Here is an 18624-nt window from a genome sequence, read left to right as displayed (position 1 = left end):
TTTCTCCCATAGGATTTTCTTTAACTATTTATTTAAAGACGGTTACGCCGCGGACAAAGCCAACTCGGATCGTGACAAATCATGACAATGAACACAATATTTTGGGCCGATCAAATCATTAGAAAGAAGAAAATAAAGGCAGGAGACAACACTATTTGTTTTGTTTTTCTTCTTATAAATTATTTGATCGGCCCAAAACATTGTGTTCATTGTCATGATTTGTCACGATCCGAGTTGGCTTTGTCCGCGGCGTAACCGTCTTTAAATAAATACTTAAAGAAAATCCTATGGGAGAAATGCATTGCACTCGTCGTTCTGAAAGGGGGAGGGACTGCGACGCTCTATAGCCATCCCAATAATGACTTAATAATAATAACAACTTACTTGGGTACTAGTCCAGGGTCTCCTATCCCTGTACACTCTAGTGTTCTTCATTCAAGGACCCCCAGTCTGATAATCTGAAAAACCTCAGTTACAGACATTTAAGGGTCCTTTTGGTCTCCTATAGTGGTCCTCAGACCCAACGTTGAGAAACAGTGACATGGTCTGCACTCTCTGCCGTGGAGAACATTATCAGTTGTTTTGATTCACAAGAGGGGTGGGACATAACATGAAAGAAATTTTAAAAATATGTAGCCTACATTGCTACAGGTACATAAAGGACAAAAAAAAGATTCAGAGAATATCGGATCTACATCTTCTATTTTGGCTACTCTTAAAAAAGAAACACCTCATTCCCCCCAGAATCCATAATTCTATTAAAAATAAGGGTCTGCCCAGACCTAATCTCAATGGCTGAACCATTTCAACAGGAAATTGATGTTGATCAGGTACAGTACTACGTTTAGTTTAGCCGGGGAGCCACAGGCCCAAAAGCTCAACGTTTAACCTGTGATGTCATGCCGTACTTTTTATTTGTGTTTCAACTATTCATTAAGGTTCACAGAATGAGAGGCCTGCTCTGCCGTTATGGCCATTTTTGTATACAGTACTACCACACCATATTGTAGACACTAGACAACCAATATAAGGCAACATTTCCCAAATTTCATCATGCTTTAAGTAGCATGTGACAATTGTTACATACTATTGTGACATACTCAAACTAGGGGGTTTTCATGATTCTGAATCCATTCCAAGCTTTAGTTTTGCATGAAAAACACTCCTTGGCCTAAATTTGGCCATAGCCACTTGCCAAAATGTGCTGACCTCATCACATTTGTGATGACAGCTATGGCCGTTTTTAGGCCAAGGAGTGTCTTTCATGCAAAACAAATGCTTGGAATGGATTGAGAATCATGAAAACCCCCTAGTTTGACATGTCACAATTGTCACATGCTACTTAAAGCATGATGAAATTTGGGAAATGTTGCCTTATATTGGTTATACACTAGTATGGTGTGGTATACAAAAATTGCCATAACTTTCTTTCGCTGTGTTTCCGGCAGAGCAGGCCTCTCATTCTGTGGACCTTAATGACCAAATGAATAGAAAAAAATAAAATAAAAAGTATGGCATGACATCACAGGTCCTGTCCAATTTTGGCCTGTGGCTCCCCGGCTAGATAGAATTATTCAACTTTATAGAAGAAGTGCTGTGATTTTTTAATTTGTAACAGTTTTTCATGTGTTTATGATGTAACAGTACTTCATTAGACCCCATGGTGTGGTTGACTGTTATGTGCAATGATGTCTTCCCTTTGTATAGGGCTTCTTCATGTCTGCTGCAACCTTGACAGTCAAACATGCCAATGAAAGAAATAGTAACATCACAATATGATCCCCTCTCCTAACCCCTCCCCCTTTATCATACAACAGCTGTGGGTGCGGCTTCAGTTCAGGTGGATCACCACCCACGAGGCGAACCAGGCATTTCATGAACTGGTGGCCGTGTCCACATAATAATTAATTTAACTCTGAAGAGGTTACAAATGGAATCAAATCCGCTTGGTGCGTCCTCAGAGCCGAACCAGCTAGGTGTCCAGTAAAGTAGAAGACACACCTTTTCTTGGCGGTTTGGCGGCCATAGCTGAACGGGTAGAGGCCACCTGGGAAACAAACGGTCCCAGGTCCCCGTCAGGTCAGGTCCCAGGTCCCCCCCAGCAAGACACTCATAACTGCTCCCTCCTGAGCAATCATAGTCAGTGGAATCCCTACGGGATTAACGGGGTCTCCCCTGCCGACAAGCCACATGGACCTGCTTACATCTCGTCTAGATCGTAGTCCTCCTGAGCATAGGCCCCAACCGTAACGTTCAGCGGCTTCACAAACGATCCATACCTATTCTGGCATTCAAAGTACCGCTTTCCGTCGACGCTCCCGTCATTCTTTCCGAGGGGCTCGTCGTACCTGACGCCTACCCAATAGCCTGGCTTGAAATCAGTCGTACCCACGTACATAACCGTGCCAATCTTGTCGGGTTGCCCCAGAATCTGCACTCGGCAGCGGTCCCCGGCGGCGATGTTACCTGCGGCCGCCTTCTCCTTCTCCTCCACTTGCTTCTTTGCAATCTCTCCCTCATTGAAGAAGCATCCAACCTTGGCCTTCCTGCTCTCCAAGAACGACCTTGCAGAGTTTTTTCTCCTTGCGTAGGCGTCGTCCGAGATTTCGTATTTCTCCACCCGTGACACGTCGGTGAACTCACCCTTCTGAGCGCCGCTGCGGTCGGTCACGTGGATTCTGCAGTCGTCGTCCACATGGTAGGACCCCAGCAAGGCCTCGTTGTCGTCAAGCTTTTGCAGGAAGGTGTCGGCGATGCTGAACAGCTCTAGGTCCATGGAGGAGGCGGGCGTGCCGACGACCATTTCCAACTTGCTCTTCAGGTCCGCTATGCTGATGCCTCGGTTGAACTTGCGGTTGACCTCGAATGAGGAGAGTGTCGACGTGAGGCGCAGGGCCACCGTGGGATTGGACATGATCCTCACTTCACCGTCCATTTGAGACGTTTGGTAGACAACCACTCAAAGCCTTGAATAGAAAAAATTGTATCACACTACTTTTATGATTAAATAACTATATAGCTGCTCAAAAACAGCGTTGAGCAGCTATATATACAGTAAGACCATGCGATTGTACTGCTGACGTCACAGTTGTGACATTCTAGATGAGTGATGTCATGACTGGCCTCCAATCGTAGATGGGTAGAGTAGCCAAAAACTGTACTCAAGTAGAAGTACTGCTCTTTTATCCCATTAAGACTTGAGGCCGATTTTACAAATGCCTTCTAACTTAGTAGTTCTCAAAACTCTCCCACCTCCGACAAGAGAAAAGCCTCGGCCTCTTAAAGAAAGCCAAGGTCGGACGCTTCAACGAATGAGAGATCGCAAAGAAGTGATGTGTCTAAAGAAACCATATTCCGTGTAAAATGAAGTTGTTGTTGTCTTTGAAATTATAACATAACTAAGTGGCTGTGTGTCAATAGCATGGGGGCGCTCTCTGTCCTGTTGGCCAGGGCCCTTTTGTCCTACATGTCAAATCAACCTCACTTTTGCAGCCTCATTACTCTGGCATACTTTGTCGTAGAAACTTTAGAAAGCTCACACGACTCTGGACGTTTTCGTGGTTCAAACCGTATTCGAATACGTTAAACGGTTTTTCAGAAATCGCAGTTCAATCGCAGGCCGTTTCGCCTAATTAGTGCCAACTTAGAGTGCGGGGCTTCTTTGACTATATGGAAACTGAAATTCTTTCCTTGAAAATTTACCAAACAAATTGTCGTCCCGGCCAAAATATTCATTTTACACGCATGTTCTTTGGTCATTTTGTAGCCACACATGTCATCTTTCACACAATGTGACCACCAAAGCACAGAGACATACAGAATGTGAACCTCGGCCTTTTAAGTGACACAAATACAGTCAAGCTGCTCATTGACCTCCATTGTAAAATTCTTACGAGGAAATTATCGCGATGACAATTCTTAACTCGCTCTTATAACCACATTTTCGATCGTACCAACACCACAATCGCACATGGTGTACCTCAATATCTCAGGCCACTCACAGCGACTTTTACTTTTTGCGATAGAGCAATTTGTTCGGACATAGTTTCCCCCATTCAGGACCATTGAAATCTCCCAGTCATAGTGCTGGCAAGTAGTAGAACTCTTTTTACTTCCACAGCTGAGACATATAAGGGCTTAATTACAGAGCTTGACATTAAAGTTACAAGATCTCAATGAGTTGCTCTGCGATACCTTGTGAGTTTGTAGGTCTGCTATTTGTGCAATTGGCTGGCCTTCACACAGCTCTCGCAAGAGCACGCACGCACTCACGCACGCACGCACGCACACACGCACACACACCCTGTCTTCCTATTGGCTGGCCTTTACACAGCTCTCGCAAGCGAGCGCGCGCACGCACGCACACACGTTTTTTTATTTTTTTTATTAAAAGAATTTAAAAAATAAATAATAATAATAATAATTAAAAAAAAATGAAAGAAATTAAAAAATGGAAAAAAGGGAAAAAATGAAAACTTTAAAATAAAAAACTTAAACTTTTTTTTATTTTTTATTTTTTTAAGAAAAACTTTTAAAAACACTTCTACAACTTCCACATACTTTATTCCGCTTTATGCAGTTATTTATGCTTAAACTATAGTTTTTACAAATGTTCATACTTTTTTAAACTTTTACTTCAGCTTTAATACATTTTCTACTTTTGTTTACAATATGCTACAGTCCGAAATTTTGATTATGGATTTAGACCACCAATGGGAACACTATTACTCCGGTCCCCAAGTTTCAAACTTGACTGCAATAACTTTTACATTGCATTTTATGCGAGCCCACGCAGTTTCTACAGGAACTGCTTTCTAGTTACAGTATGCTATTATATGGATATTGATACATCTTGAAGTTGGCTACATTCCATAACTTTTCAACCCCTGGCTGCAGCGAAGCGAACACAATTCTACAAGTCACCAGTTCCAGCGTAACACCCATAGGAGGGAGGCGGTAAAGTAGACACGCCCATCCCCTTGTTGCCCGCCTATTGGATGCAGTGCAGTGACGCACCCCCTATCGGCGCGCTCCCATTGGTCCATTTGACCGGCAGGGAAGGTCACGTGACGCAATGCTCTCCACGTGGTTCCGTGCTACAGTTTCCAGGATCAAGATGGCAGCCTCCTTGTGTCGCTGCTATGAGGTGAGATGACATTTAATGCACCGTGTACAGCTTAGCTGTTTGAATGCTTATGTCCTTATATGGATTCATATTGTTATGATTATTTGCTTTTTTATGATCAACAAGCAATTGCAGAGATGAGCTGTCACTCTGTCAGCTAAGGCTGTCACTCAGTTCAGTTGCAATACAGTAGCCACTAGCCTGCTTGCAGCATCCGTCCATTCATTCATTCATTCATTCATGTAGGCTACTGCTGTGGGTGTACGTATTTAGGAAAGTAGCTGCCAAGGACCTCCCAAATGGATGTATTTGACCAGAGTGCAGTACATTCATCCGACGGAGCATTGGTCCGAACGACAACCTACCTCCTCCCTCACCCTAGCCCTCCAAGCAGAACCCAATGCTACTGAAGTTTCTGACATTTTGTTCGACCCAGTGCATTGGGTCCTGTTGCATCACTACCATGCCACCTGGTACGCGGCCATTCATAAAACATAAACAACATGGATAACGCCTGTCTGCGCTCTTTGACGACATTTTTTCGTGTGAGGCTTTCTGAATATGTGAAGTATAAGTACCCATACATGCCGCTGCGAATATCTCCTGTGGCGCGGAAGCAGTTAAGTATTTTTAATCTTTGTTTGACCGATTTGGTCGCTTTGATTCTTCTCTTCCTTCCTTGTTTATTGACACCTCATTGTACCGCCTATCTGGCTAGCTAGTGGCGCTATAGCTATGACAGAGCAGATCAGAGGCAGGGACGTAGCCGCACAAGCCAACCGCACACCGGAAGGCGGTACAATAAACGGTAAACAAACAAGAAGAAATAAAGCGACCAAATCGGTCAAACAAAGATTAAAAATACTTAACGGCTTCCGCGCCACAGGAGATATTCGCAGCGGAATGTATAGGTACTTAAAGTTCACAAATTTAGAATAACTCAAAGAAAAAAAGGCCGTCAAACGGCGCAGATACGGTCTTAGAGAGAATATGAATGTCCACGTTCCAGAATTCCCATACGAAAATATAGTTATGACCAGGGACCCTACATAAAACTCATCAAAATTTCAGAAAAGCTTTATGGAGGGTCCCGAAAGGGGCTACCCTCACCCTAACCCTAACCTCCCCCGGGGCAGACACGTAAACCTAACCGCAACCCTCTCCCGACCCGCAGGGCACCTCGGATTCGGAGCAATGCTCTGTCGGATGATAGTATGCCTCCCATTTGACCATGGACCTTGACATCTGAAAATGTTTTGTACCAGGGCAGGGGACGTCATCGTAGAGAAGAGTTTAAAGATGTTTAAAGACAATTCAAGACTTAACTCCAAATATTATATTAAGGTATAAATATATAAAGTGGTTCAAATGATTGTGATGCTATGTCAATTCCTTTTGATGTGGACCCTCTGGAACCAACTGCCAAATATGGACCCCACTTTGAGAACCACTGTATTAGGCATGGACCCCCGTCTGAAAATATTTGTTGACAGACCCCCATAAGAGAGTTGCTAGATTAAATGTATATAACACAATTCTTCAACTGCCTGTCACGCAAGGTGGGGAGAGAAACATTAGCTGCAATTTGCAACTCTAGACTTTTTTTATAATGGGATGAATCTAGCCCCTCTCAGAACCCCCTGGGTCAGCCCAATCCGAACCGAACCGGGCTGACCCGTAGGGTCCCTGTGCGTTACTTTTTTTCGTATGGGAATGTTGGAACGCGAACATAAAAATCCTCTGTAACATCGTGTCCGCCGTTTGACGTCTTCTTTTCGTTTGCGTTGTTCTGAAGGTGTCAACTATAAGTACCTATACATACCGCTGCGAATTCTCTTGTGTCGCGGAAGCTGTTAAGTATTTTTATCTTTGTTCGACCGATTTGGAAGCTTTGATTCCTCTCTTCCTGCCTTGTTTATTGACATCCAATTGTACCACCTCCCGCTGCGGGGTTGGCTTGTGCCCGCTACGTTCCTGCCTCTGATCTGCTCTGTCATAGCTATAGCGCCACTAGCTAGCCAGATAGGCGGTACAATGAGGTGTCAATAAACAAGGAAGGTGGAAGAAGGGACATCCGCACACTGCCACTTGCTAGTTCAGAGCAATTTTATTAATTGAGCAACGTTTCGGTCTTGCGACCTTCCTCAGGCTGAGGAAGGGTAGAGGTGGAACAGGACCCCATGCTATCTGAGTCACAAAAATGTCAGAAACTTCAGTAGCATTGGGTTCTGCTTGTAGGGCTAGGATGAATCTAGAGTTGCAATACCCTCCATTGACTCCCCACTCATCCAATTTGCGTTTGCGATCTGCTTGTCTTAAACTACGTTAAACTCCCCAACATTGCAGCTGTAGTCCAAGCTTGAATGATCCTCTTTCAATCTGCCGAGCTTGTTTTTTATGAAAATCCCCCGTAGACATGTTCTGTTTTCTGTCAAGAAGTTCTGTGCAAGTGCAAACTCCAACACTTAGAAAAAGAATCACTTGCACAGAATTTCTTGACAGAAAGTAGCTCATAACATGTCTACGGGGGATTTTTATGAAAAACAAGCTCGGCAGATTGAAAGAGGATAATTCAAGCTTGGACTAAAGCTGCAATGTTGGTGAGTTTAACATCATTTAAGACAAGCAGATTGCAAACGCAAATTGGATGAGTGGGGAGTCAATGGAGGGTATTGCAACTCTAGATTCATCACATTATAAAAATGCAAATTGCGGCTACTAAAACATATGATCTGTCATTGGATTAGTATGAGAGATTTGTGTGAGCTTGCATTGTAAGCTTGTAGATTGGCTATTTTTTCATTTTAAAATGCACAGAAAACAAGTGTGTGTGTGTGTGTGTTTGTGTGTGTTTTCATGAGCACACCCCCATCAACCCTTAACATAATAGTGATAGGCTATTGAAAAATCACACCCGTGTGAAGTGAGGGGCACTCTTATCATCATTCATCATCTCATTCTGGCCAATCACAATTTGCATCCTCACTTTTCTGTCCTCGCTTTTTATCCTCAATACATACTTTGCACAGCCAATCAAATCAGCGTTATGGGGTGATCAGCCAATCAAATCATTGCTATTATTCACAAACATTCACACAATTTTGGAATAATATATACATTATTAAAAAATGTTAGCCTTGACATGAAAAGGTGACTAGAGTTCATGCGTACTGACTGCTTATTCTGAGGTTGTAAGTCTCTTATCCAGAGTGATTTACTGTACAAGTATATATGCAGTTGGCATGTGTGCCTGATTTGTGACTCATTATTACTATTGCCATCACAAACTCCATATTGCTAAATATTTAGTAAAAAATAAAAAAGGGATTGTTATGTATAAGTTAACGTTCCGGTGTTCAACGACGGAAACCCAGTTCAATCGTAAATTATTTGTGTGACAATCATCATTGTAAAATGATATAATGGTGACAATCAGTCCTGACTGTGTATAATTGTATGCTTCCAGCTGGTGGGCAGACGTGTGTTGTGTGTGTCGTCCATCCGGCCAGTGGTGTCGTCACTGAGGAGAGGAGATGCATACAGGATACAGCCCTCTGTAGCTGCTGCTCAGGTCAGAGCTCACATCACTAGTGTCCACTGGCATGGTTTCCTAAACGGTGGGAATATACATGGATTAAAGTTCTCAGTCGCCAAGGCTGATGTCAGTGTTTTTTATTCCATAGATTCCATGTTTTCTTTGGAGGCATGTTGCACAGCGAATTGAGAGCTTGTAGATCGGCTATTTTCGGTTATTCATTTAGAGCTGAGCATTTGATGTGGTAAAACTAGTAATATGTTCTGAAGCATCTTCCATAAAATCTGTAATAGTCTGTAAAATCTGTAATGGTCTCGGTCGGACAGATATAGTTGATCTACAAGTTCATAGATCTAAGTGACGTGTTGTAAGCTTGTAGATCAGCTATTTTCATCATGGAAGCGATTGACGATTAAACAAAAGTAATTGCAACTACCTCAAATGATTGCGATTATGCAACGATGTCATCATTGTGACAGGCCTACCGTCTCCCATCAGGTGAGGTGTTCCTCAGGGCGCAAGCGGGGTTTCCTGGGGGAGCTGGTGGAGAACATCCGCCAGGAGTTGGGCAGGAACCAGCAGATGAAGGACAACCTGCACAAGTTCAGAGAGGAGGCCCGGAGGCTGGATGAGTCAGACGCACTGCAGCAGGCCCGCAGGAAATATGTAAGACCACCAGCATCTAACGGCTGACACAATTACAAATTCAAGTTGCCGATTAATTGTCACACAAATAATTGCGATTAACGATTTAATTGTGTTGTGAAAAGTGTATGTGTGTGTGTGTTTATATATGTATATATATATATATAAAACACAGGCAACTCACGTAAATATCTAAATACTGAATACTCAACTTAAAAACTGTCTGGGGTGCTCACACAAGCCCGTGTAGATGATACAATTTCCATTTTTTTAAAGTGAAATATCCCTTTAAACTTCTTAGCAATAGACATTTTGTTTTAACCAAAACAATATCACTTTAACCTTGATATTAAAGATTAAACAGGAGCTAGCTTCCCTGATGTGTGTGTGTGTGTGTGTGTGTGTGTGTGTGTGTGTGTGTGTGTGTGTGTGTGTGTGTGTTAGAAATCCATTGAATCGGAGACGGTGAGGACATCAGAGGTGTTTAAGAAGACTTTTGGCTCTCTTTCTAACACTTTAAAGGAGGTGAGCTTACAGCACTTTGTCAGATCTACATAATATTACCGTAACCAATCGAGACGGACAATACCTATTATATATACTGTACCTCGTAGGGCATTCACTTCTAGTCATTTTTACTAGTTGACTAGTTGCCTAGTTTACTAGTTGACTAGTCGACTAGTTGTTTAACTACCTATTATGTAAAAAAAACAATTACACATTTAATAACTGTGTACATTGGTGACAAGTATAATCTACCTGATCTTGAGGCCAACAAAATGTGCGTGCGTGCGTGCGCGCGCGTAGGGCCTGGAGGAGGTGGGTCGCTCAGACCTGGGGAAGAAGATCAGAGAAGGGGTGGAGGAGGCTACGAAGACGGCCAGACACTCTGCTGAAACAGTCTCTAAAGGAGGAGAGAAACTGGGCCAGACCGGAGCCTTCAGAGCCATCTCACAGGTCAGTCAGTCAGTCAGTCAGTGGGACAACGCTTCACAGACTCTTCTACCTTCCCTAAAACACCCTCGACAATGCTCCACACTTTCCTAGACTCTTCTCCCTTCCCTAAAACACCCTGGACAGATATACAGCGTATACTTCACCCCGCCAATATTTTTGTACGGCGAGAACACCCAACATACAAGCTCACATTGCGTTGCGGATGCGGCCGCTGTGAGTTTGGAGGTCTGCTGTTCTCGGCCGTTCTCCGACTGCGGCGGAGTATAAATTAGGTTTTAGGGGATTCAGCTGTGCAATCAAGCAGCCGTGATCAAGAGGAAGCGCTCCCTCTGCGACTGGAGGTGGAGTTTGGGGGACAAATACTTTGAGAATCGCTAATATTGTTTATAATAAGTTGACACAACATAAACCACGGTATATATTTCAAGAGGTATATATTTCAACCTTCTTCCTCCACACATCTGAGAGTTTGATGGGATGCATTTACACGTCAGTGCTGGGACCACTTTTACATTGCATCTAATGAGCGGTCGGTTTCTAATTGCCTGACCTGCCTGACCGTGCGCATATTAGTTCTTATCAGTGTGATGTTGTCTGGAAATGTGTCTATAATACTGTATGCTTCAACTAGTCTATGTACTGACCACATGACCACACTGCCATCTAGTGGTTCAACTGGACAATGTTGTGATGGATGAAGTTTTTTGGCTTTAAGCCCTGACTAAGACAAGTCATCATCAGCACATTCATCTTGGTCATGTTGCCGGGCCTGCTGGCGCTGTCGCGATTATGACATTTCACTTGACAATTAATTGCGATTAGCTATTTAGTATTTAATTGTGTGTTAGTCGTTGAACACCAGAACCTCAAAAATAAAAAATGCATTTCCTTTTTGCTTTTAGGCTTTGAATTTGCACAGGGCAGACAAATAATGTAAATATAAATTACTTTTACACTTTCAAGAAAACATTAATAGTGGAAATAGCCGATCTGCAAGCTCACAATGTGTCATTCATTTCTGAAAATGTTTGAAACCTGGCACGTCATGTTTTCAGTTAGGGGTCCACACTCCGCAGCCAAATACATAATAGTGTTTTTGGTTAACTACTTAAACCCCATTATAATTGACTGCTGACTGGAGTCCCTCAGGGGTCTACAAGTACCTTTTCTGTTATTGTGGGGTAAAGCTTGGCTAGCCTACAACCCCACAATATGGATGCTGGGGTTTAGCTCCAAGATGGAGATCTGTCTCACTTCTCTGCATTCACCTCCCAACTATACACCCCTTTCTCCTCCTGTCTCCTCCTTTCTCCTCCTGTCTCCTCCCTTCAGAGTGTGGAGAGCATGAAGAAGGAGATAGATGTCGGCGACGCCGGGCCCTACAGAGCACCTCCTCACCTGAGGAAGAGGAGCGAGTTCTCCTCCAAGGAAGCTGACAGCACCACCAGAGTGTTCGAAGCCAATGAGTGAGTCCCCCCCTCCCTCCCTATCCCGATCGGTATCATGATTCAACTTGCAAGAAAGCAGATTTGCAAGGTAAGAAAGCCTTTTAGCCTGTGCTCCCCCACAAGCAGTGACAAATATCACTCTCCCCACCCGGCTTTGCTGAGTTCCCTCCCCGAAAACGGGCCAATTGTGTTCATGTAGACCAGCCAAGTTGACTTTAATGTTCGTTAGGGCAGTAAATGACAACGTAAGACTTGATTTCGCTGATATAATTACATCTTTTAATACATTTATTTCATTTTTCACGGACATGAGAACATCAACATGTCCACAAAAATATGGGCGTCCCTCACTTCACACAATTGTGTGTGTGTGTGTGTGTGTGTGTGTGTGTGTGTGTGTGTGTGTGTGTGTGTGTGTGTGTGTGTGTGTGTGTGTGTGTGTGTGTGTGTGTGTGTGCGTGTGCGCGTGTGCGTGTGTGTGTGCGTGCGTGCGTGCAGGGAGGCTATGGGCGTGGTCCTCCATAAAGACTCCAAGTGGTTCCAACAGTGGAATGACTTCAAGGACAACAATATGGTGTTCAACAGTAAGGAAGCGTCTGTAAAATGACATCACATTCACTGTGATTATGAATCCCACCACAGCTCTAGGATAGACCCGTCTGATTGGCTCCCGGGCAGGCATAGTTTTACTGAGGTTAAGGTTAGGTTTAGGCATATATTTAGCTGAGGTTAAGGTTAGGTTTAGGCATATATTTAGCTGAGGTTAAGGTTAGGTTTAGGCATATATTTAGCTGAGGTTAGGGTTAGGTTTAGGCATATTTTTTCTGAGGTTAAGGTTAGGTTCAGGCATAATTGCAAAAATGGGAACTGGCAATCACAGCGACTACTGGCCAATCACAGCAGCATTTTCCTAGAGCTGCGGTGGGATCCATAATAACGCGTCCTAGAGGGATGCACTCGCAGATTAGACACACCAACAGACCGAAACAACGATCGGACATGCGGTTCTCCCGTGCTTGCGGTTAAGGTTAGGTTAGGGTTTGAGGTAGGTTGTCGTTCTAATGACATTCAGACCAATAGTATGTCTAAACTAAAGCCTGTACCCGTCCTAGACGGATGTTTGTTTTCACCAACTAGACCAAGGGTTCCCAACCTTTTCAGAGAAAAAATATTATCTAAAAGTCTATCGGTGGAACCAGATATTGGCCTATACCTACAAGTATATTCACATGTTTATAGAGCTTCGCAGTCCCGTCCCCTCCCGGGGACCAGAAGTGAATTCCCTGTTAATTTTTCTCATAGACTTTTCAAAAAGTATTTATATAAAGATGTTTACAAAGCCAACTCGATTTGTTACGACAAATTACAGTAAACACAATGTTTTGGGCCGATCAAATAATTTGTAAGAAGAAAAACATGGCAGGATACAAAACTTTTTGTTTTGTTTTTCATCTTACAAATTATTTGATCAGCGAGTTGGCTTTGTCCGTGGGGTAATCGTCTTTAAATAAATACTTTTTGAAAAGTCTGAGGAAAATTAATGAGAAATTTACTTCTGGTGTCGTCATGAAAGGGGGTGGGACTGCGACGCTTTATACATTGTCATGGATAACAGCGTGTGAGTCACCTTTTAGGCAGCAGGTGGCACTAGATTCATGAAAACAACATGGGCTGTTCACGCTGCATGTTTTTTTACCATGATCAGAGGTGGCTAGAGAAGACAGAAACTGTACTTAAGTAAAACATTGTGTTACTTTAAAATAATGACACGAGTAAAAATAGTATATAACTACTTAAATTGAATATGGAAGACCACTGTACTGAGTACAAGTACTGAGCTAACTTCATACGATTTGACGGGATGCAATTTGAATGTCTGATTATAAATCATTATTAATCGTTATTAATAGTAATAAACAAACATATTAAATAAATAACCATTTGCAAATACATATATGGCCTAATTCTTTGGTTTTCAAAGTTTTCAAAGTTGAATTGTGCTTCTGGGGGGTCCCTGGAACAACATATTTTGAGATGGAGATCCGTGGTCAAATATCGTTTTGGGGGTCCTTGACATGAAAAGGTTTGAGCACCACTGATAAACATGTCTTCCAGAAAACTGTGGGGATTTAGAAGACATTTTGTAGACCCTGCCTCAGGTCTTAATAGTGTCTGCGGTGTGCTCGCCACATGCAGGGTTCTTTGACATGAAGATGAAGTATGACGAAAGTGACAACGCCCTGGTCAGAGCTTCCAGAGCGGTGACAGACGGAGTCACTGACCTGATAGGTGAGTACAGTACCTACTACTCCCAGAGTGGCCTGCTGGTCCACTCATCTAATCTCAACCACATAAAGGGGCAAACTAAATAAACCTATAGCAGCTACTGTATAATGAACCAAAACCCCATACTATGGAAGGTATAACTGGAATGCTCACCTTAAAACACGCTAGCCCTCATGTTCTTCTGCCGACCGCTCGGTGGGTAGTTCTTGCATTTGTTTACTGAGAATAAGGTAGAAATAAGTTTAGGCTTAGGCATAGTTTTACTGGGGTTAAGTTTAGGAATAAGGTTAAGCCGATCGACACGTCGTTGTGAAACTATTCCACAGACTGTGGAATAGGACAATTTGGAGCTCTGCGTTCAGTGAAGTTTGAAATACGGTAATCTCATTTAGTTTTTGTCAAATTTTAGTAATCTGAAATTTTGCAGGCCTTGATGCCTGATTTTACACTTGGTTGCATACTGAAAATAGTATTCTGACCAGTGTTGATTTCATCGACTGAAACTATGACAAAAAATGTCTGTTGACTACCTTGACTGACCCTGATCAAAACTAAATAAAAACTAAGCCTTAAACTGTGACTAAATAAACTGTCTGCAAATAAAACAACTAGACAAAAATGTTAGGGAGGGACTAGTGCAGAAGAGGAGATCATATAATGTTTGGTTGCATTTGGGTGTTGCGCTCTGAAATCTAGAAGCTCACTACTCATCACACTGCAGCGCGTTGTGAGCTTGTAGATCGGCTATTTTCAGCATGCAACCAAGTGTAACATCATTATGATGCCATCAAGGCCAGCCAAAATGCATTTGTGTCACACAACTAAAATTGTATTATATTTAGTCGACTAAAACTAGACACTAAAACATTTCAGGTGACTGAAATATGTCTAAAACTAAATTAAGTCTGTCTGTCTCTCTGTCTGTCTCTCCAGGCGGTCTCTTCTCCAAGACGGAGATGTCCGAAGTGCTGACGGAGATCGTGAAGGCGGATCCCAACTTTGACAAGGACCGTTTCCTCAAGCAGTGTGAGAAGGACATTATCCCCAACATCCTGGAGGTATGGGAACCCTGTCTGTCTGTCTTTACTTAAGTAAAAGTATCAATACCATCATGTAGAGAAATACTCTGTTACGAGTAAAAGTCCAGTGTTTAAACGCTACTTGAGTAAAAGTTGACAAATATTCAGGTGCAGGATAATCCTGAAAGGTCTTACATAATGGATTTCCTACCTACTGCCCTATATCTCTTCTCACTCAGTGTGTGTCTCTCTCGTGCGCACGCACGCATGCACCATGCATGCACAAACACACACAGGAGGAAACCAACCATTTGTCTTCTTTCAACAGGCTATGATCCGTGGAGAGTTGGATGTTCTTAAAGACTGGTGTTATGAAGCTGTAAGTACAGAAAGCCTTGTGATCAGCTTCTTCTTTCTTTAGTTTTACCCACTTTTTCTAGGAATGTGACAACAACAAAAACAAACTCCATGAATTCAAGGCTTCGTAATTGATAGAAAGTACTTCCTTTTTTTGGTGAACTACTCCTTTAACACCTGATGCCGAGTCTACAAATGTGTTTTCTAAAAAATCTATGTGGATCGTTTCATGTCAAGGACCCCCAAAAGGATATGTATGTAGCCACCACCCCCCTGTCTAAATACTTTGTTCCTATAGGGACCCCCAGAAGCAAAGATCTCTAAAAATAGCAGATCTACCAGCTCATAGCGCGGCACAAAGTGATGAGCTTGTATATCTGCTATTTGTTTAAAGCCAAAGTATGAAATAATGCTTTTTAGCTCAAATCTAAAATGACACAGATGCTTCCACGATCTTAATGGGTTAAGTATACAGTAGAATTGTTTTGAATGTGTGTGTTTTCAGACGTACAGTCGGCTGTCTCATCCCATCCAGCAGGCCAGAACCCTGGGCTTACTGTTCCACTCCAAAGTCCTGGACATTGACAACATAGATGTAAGTACTGTGCTGAAAATACATATTTCACTTTAAAACTACTCAGGCTTTTGTGAACACCCCAGACAGTTTGTTGTTTCATTCAGTATTTTGATATTTGATATTCAGCAGCTAAAGTTCACTTATTTTTCTTCTTTTCTTTTTCATCAAATGATCATCCTAGGTAAATTCTTTATTTTTAATTATTTCCTGTAAACGCAAAATGGAGAATTAATAAATATTACAGCCATACTAGCTATTCCTATACAATGTAATTACTATATGGGCAGGGTCTGATTGACAATAAATAGAAAAAAAAAATATATATATATATATATATTTCTAAACGATTATTCAAATGTTCCATTATCCTGACCCTTCGCCTAGACCTGAGTATGATTCTATAAACAGTAGTTCCCAAGCTTTTTGGCCCAACACCCAAAAGAGAAATTGGTTTGCCAGGGACCCAAACTAGTGAAAATAGCAGATCTACAAGCTCACAACGCATCGTTGTGGGCTTGCAGATCTGCAAATTTTCACAAAAATCTTCTTTGTTTGAATCTTTTGAAACATTTTTTAATTTATTTATTTTTCACTGTAACAACATATTACTTGGTACCCCCAACAATTGGTCCACGACCCAAAGATAGGTCCCCGGCCTGCTGTTTGTTAAGCAGTGTGTGTGTTACAGTGTTATGCATTGTGTGTTAAAGTTGGCGATGGGAAAGATGATGGACCAGGGACCAGTTCTCATCATCACCTTCCAGGCTCAGGTTGTCATGGTGATGAGGGACCCCAAGGGACTCCTGGTGGAGGGAGATCCGGTCAGTCCGCTACTTCCTGTTTACTGCACCCCTACACGGGATGTGAAATCACAATTAGTCACAACTTATTTCACGTGACGATTTGTCACACAAATTATTGCGATTAACACTTTGACTGGCGGTTCTGCCTTTGTGCCTTGGATGAAACTCATTCTGTCCCTTATACTGTACATAGTAATACAGTCAATTTCCTATACATTTATTGAAGGGTTATTGTTATTGCTTAAACATGGAACGTTATAATTTTGTAACATACTATATAGACTGACACCACGGCGTGTATTCAGGGCGGAGTCACCAGCCCCAGGGGAAGTTGTGATTTGCTCTCGTTCACTGCGATGCAATTTGCGGCATTTCCAAAACAATATTGCGCAGAGTAGTGATTATCAAACGTATTTGCAATGCCATACGTTGAAAGATCTGTTGCCCGTGGACAAGGCACGTTACCTCCGCAAGTTAGATATTATCGGCATAGATGTTTGTCCGTATGTGATTAAGGATTGGAATAAGTTGCATTGGCAGCCATAGAAAATTCTTACCCTGGGCTAAAACCGGATGTGACGTTTATGGGCGTTCCTGTCTAGCGTGGAGTCAGTCTATCGTTACTAAAAAGTTACATAGTGCTGCTTTAATTCATGAAATATGCCTGGAAGCTTTACCTTAGCCCATTCAAACCGGAAAGCATCTGTTTCATTTTAGATTTGAGCTAAAAAGCATTATTTTATACATTGGCTATTAAAAAATAGCAAATGTACAAGCTCATAGGCAGAGCTTCACTTTATACCATACTATGAGCTTGAAGATCTGCTATTTTTGAAAAATCTTGAAAATGTGTGCAAATATTTGAATAATTTCTAACTCAAAGCTTTGCTTATGGGAGTCACAGGCACAACATAGTTTGAGAACCACAGATATAATATAGCAACATATGTTATTCAGAAAACTGTTAGGATTTTAGAAGGACTTTAGATTTTAGAATCGTCCTCAGTTCTTTATGTCAAGTGTGTGTGTGTGTGTGTGTGTGTGTGTGTGTGTGTGTGTGTGTGTGTGTTTGTGTTTGTGTGTGTGTGTGTGTGTGTGTGTGTGTGTGTGTGTGTGTGTGTGCACGCGAACGACCTTTGACCTCCCAGGAGAAGGTGTTGAGGATGATGTACGTGTGGGCGTTGTGTCGCGACCAGGAGGAGCTCAACCCCAACGCAGCCTGGAGGCTGCTGGACCTCTCTGCATCTAGCACCGAACAAGTCCTCTAGAGAGAGACACACACACACACACACACACACACACACACCTCTGCATCTAGCACCGAACAAGTCCTCTAGAGAGAGAGACACACACACACACACACACACACACACACCTCTGCATCTACCACCGAACAAGTCCTCTAGAGAGAGACACACACACACACCTCTGCATCTAGCACCGAACAAGTCCTCTAGAGAGAGAGAGACACACACACACACACACACACCTCTGCATCTACCACCGAACAAGTCCTCTAGAGAGAGACACACACACACCTCTGCATCTAGCACCGAACAAGTCCTCTAGAGAGAGAGACACACACACACCTCTGCATCTAGCACAGAACAAGTCCTCTAGAGACACACACACACACACCTCTGCATCTAGAAACCGAACAAGTCCTCTAGAGAGAGAGAGAGAGACACACACACACGCACCTCTGCATCTACCACCGAACAAGTCCTCTAGAGAGAGACACACACACACACACACACACACACACACCTCTGCATCTAGCACCGAAAAAGTCCTCGAGAGAGAGAGAGACACACACACACACCTCTGCATCTACCACCGAACAAGTCCTCTAGAGACACACACACACAACTC

General features: G+C 42.7%; 2 protein-coding genes across 2 annotated transcripts; one reads left to right on the top strand and one right to left on the bottom strand.

The window, feature by feature from the left end:
- Positions 1 to 2200: 2200 nt before the first annotated feature.
- On the bottom strand, positions 2201 to 2935 carry LOC310870338 (tubulin-folding cofactor B-like; the record flags this gene model as incomplete). Its single annotated transcript, XM_083781521.1, has 1 exon — positions 2201 to 2935. One exon carries the CDS (start codon positions 2933 to 2935, stop codon positions 2201 to 2203), a length of 735 nt encoding a protein of 244 aa, XP_083637647.1.
- A 2166-nt stretch (positions 2936 to 5101) lies between these two features.
- LOC310870425 (mitochondrial import inner membrane translocase subunit TIM44-like) lies at positions 5102 to 18063 on the top strand. The gene is made up of 13 exons (XM_083781651.1): positions 5102 to 5146; positions 8592 to 8696; positions 9159 to 9326; positions 9750 to 9830; positions 10113 to 10262; positions 11595 to 11728; positions 12209 to 12294; positions 13907 to 13999; positions 14930 to 15054; positions 15344 to 15394; positions 15878 to 15967; positions 16660 to 16770; positions 17901 to 18063. Exons 1-13 carry the CDS (start codon positions 5117 to 5119, stop codon positions 18018 to 18020), a joined length of 1344 nt encoding a protein of 447 aa, XP_083637777.1. The 5' UTR covers positions 5102 to 5116; the 3' UTR covers positions 18021 to 18063.
- Positions 18064 to 18624: the final 561 nt, after the last annotated feature.

Source organism: Protomyctophum parallelum (assembly GCF_964188405.1).
Source record: "Protomyctophum parallelum genome assembly, chromosome: 14".
NCBI classification, from domain to species: Eukaryota; Metazoa; Chordata; class Actinopteri; order Myctophiformes; family Myctophidae; genus Protomyctophum; species Protomyctophum parallelum.
The sequence above is the reverse complement of the archived record's forward strand: the minus strand, read 5'-3'. Positions and strand labels throughout refer to the sequence as shown.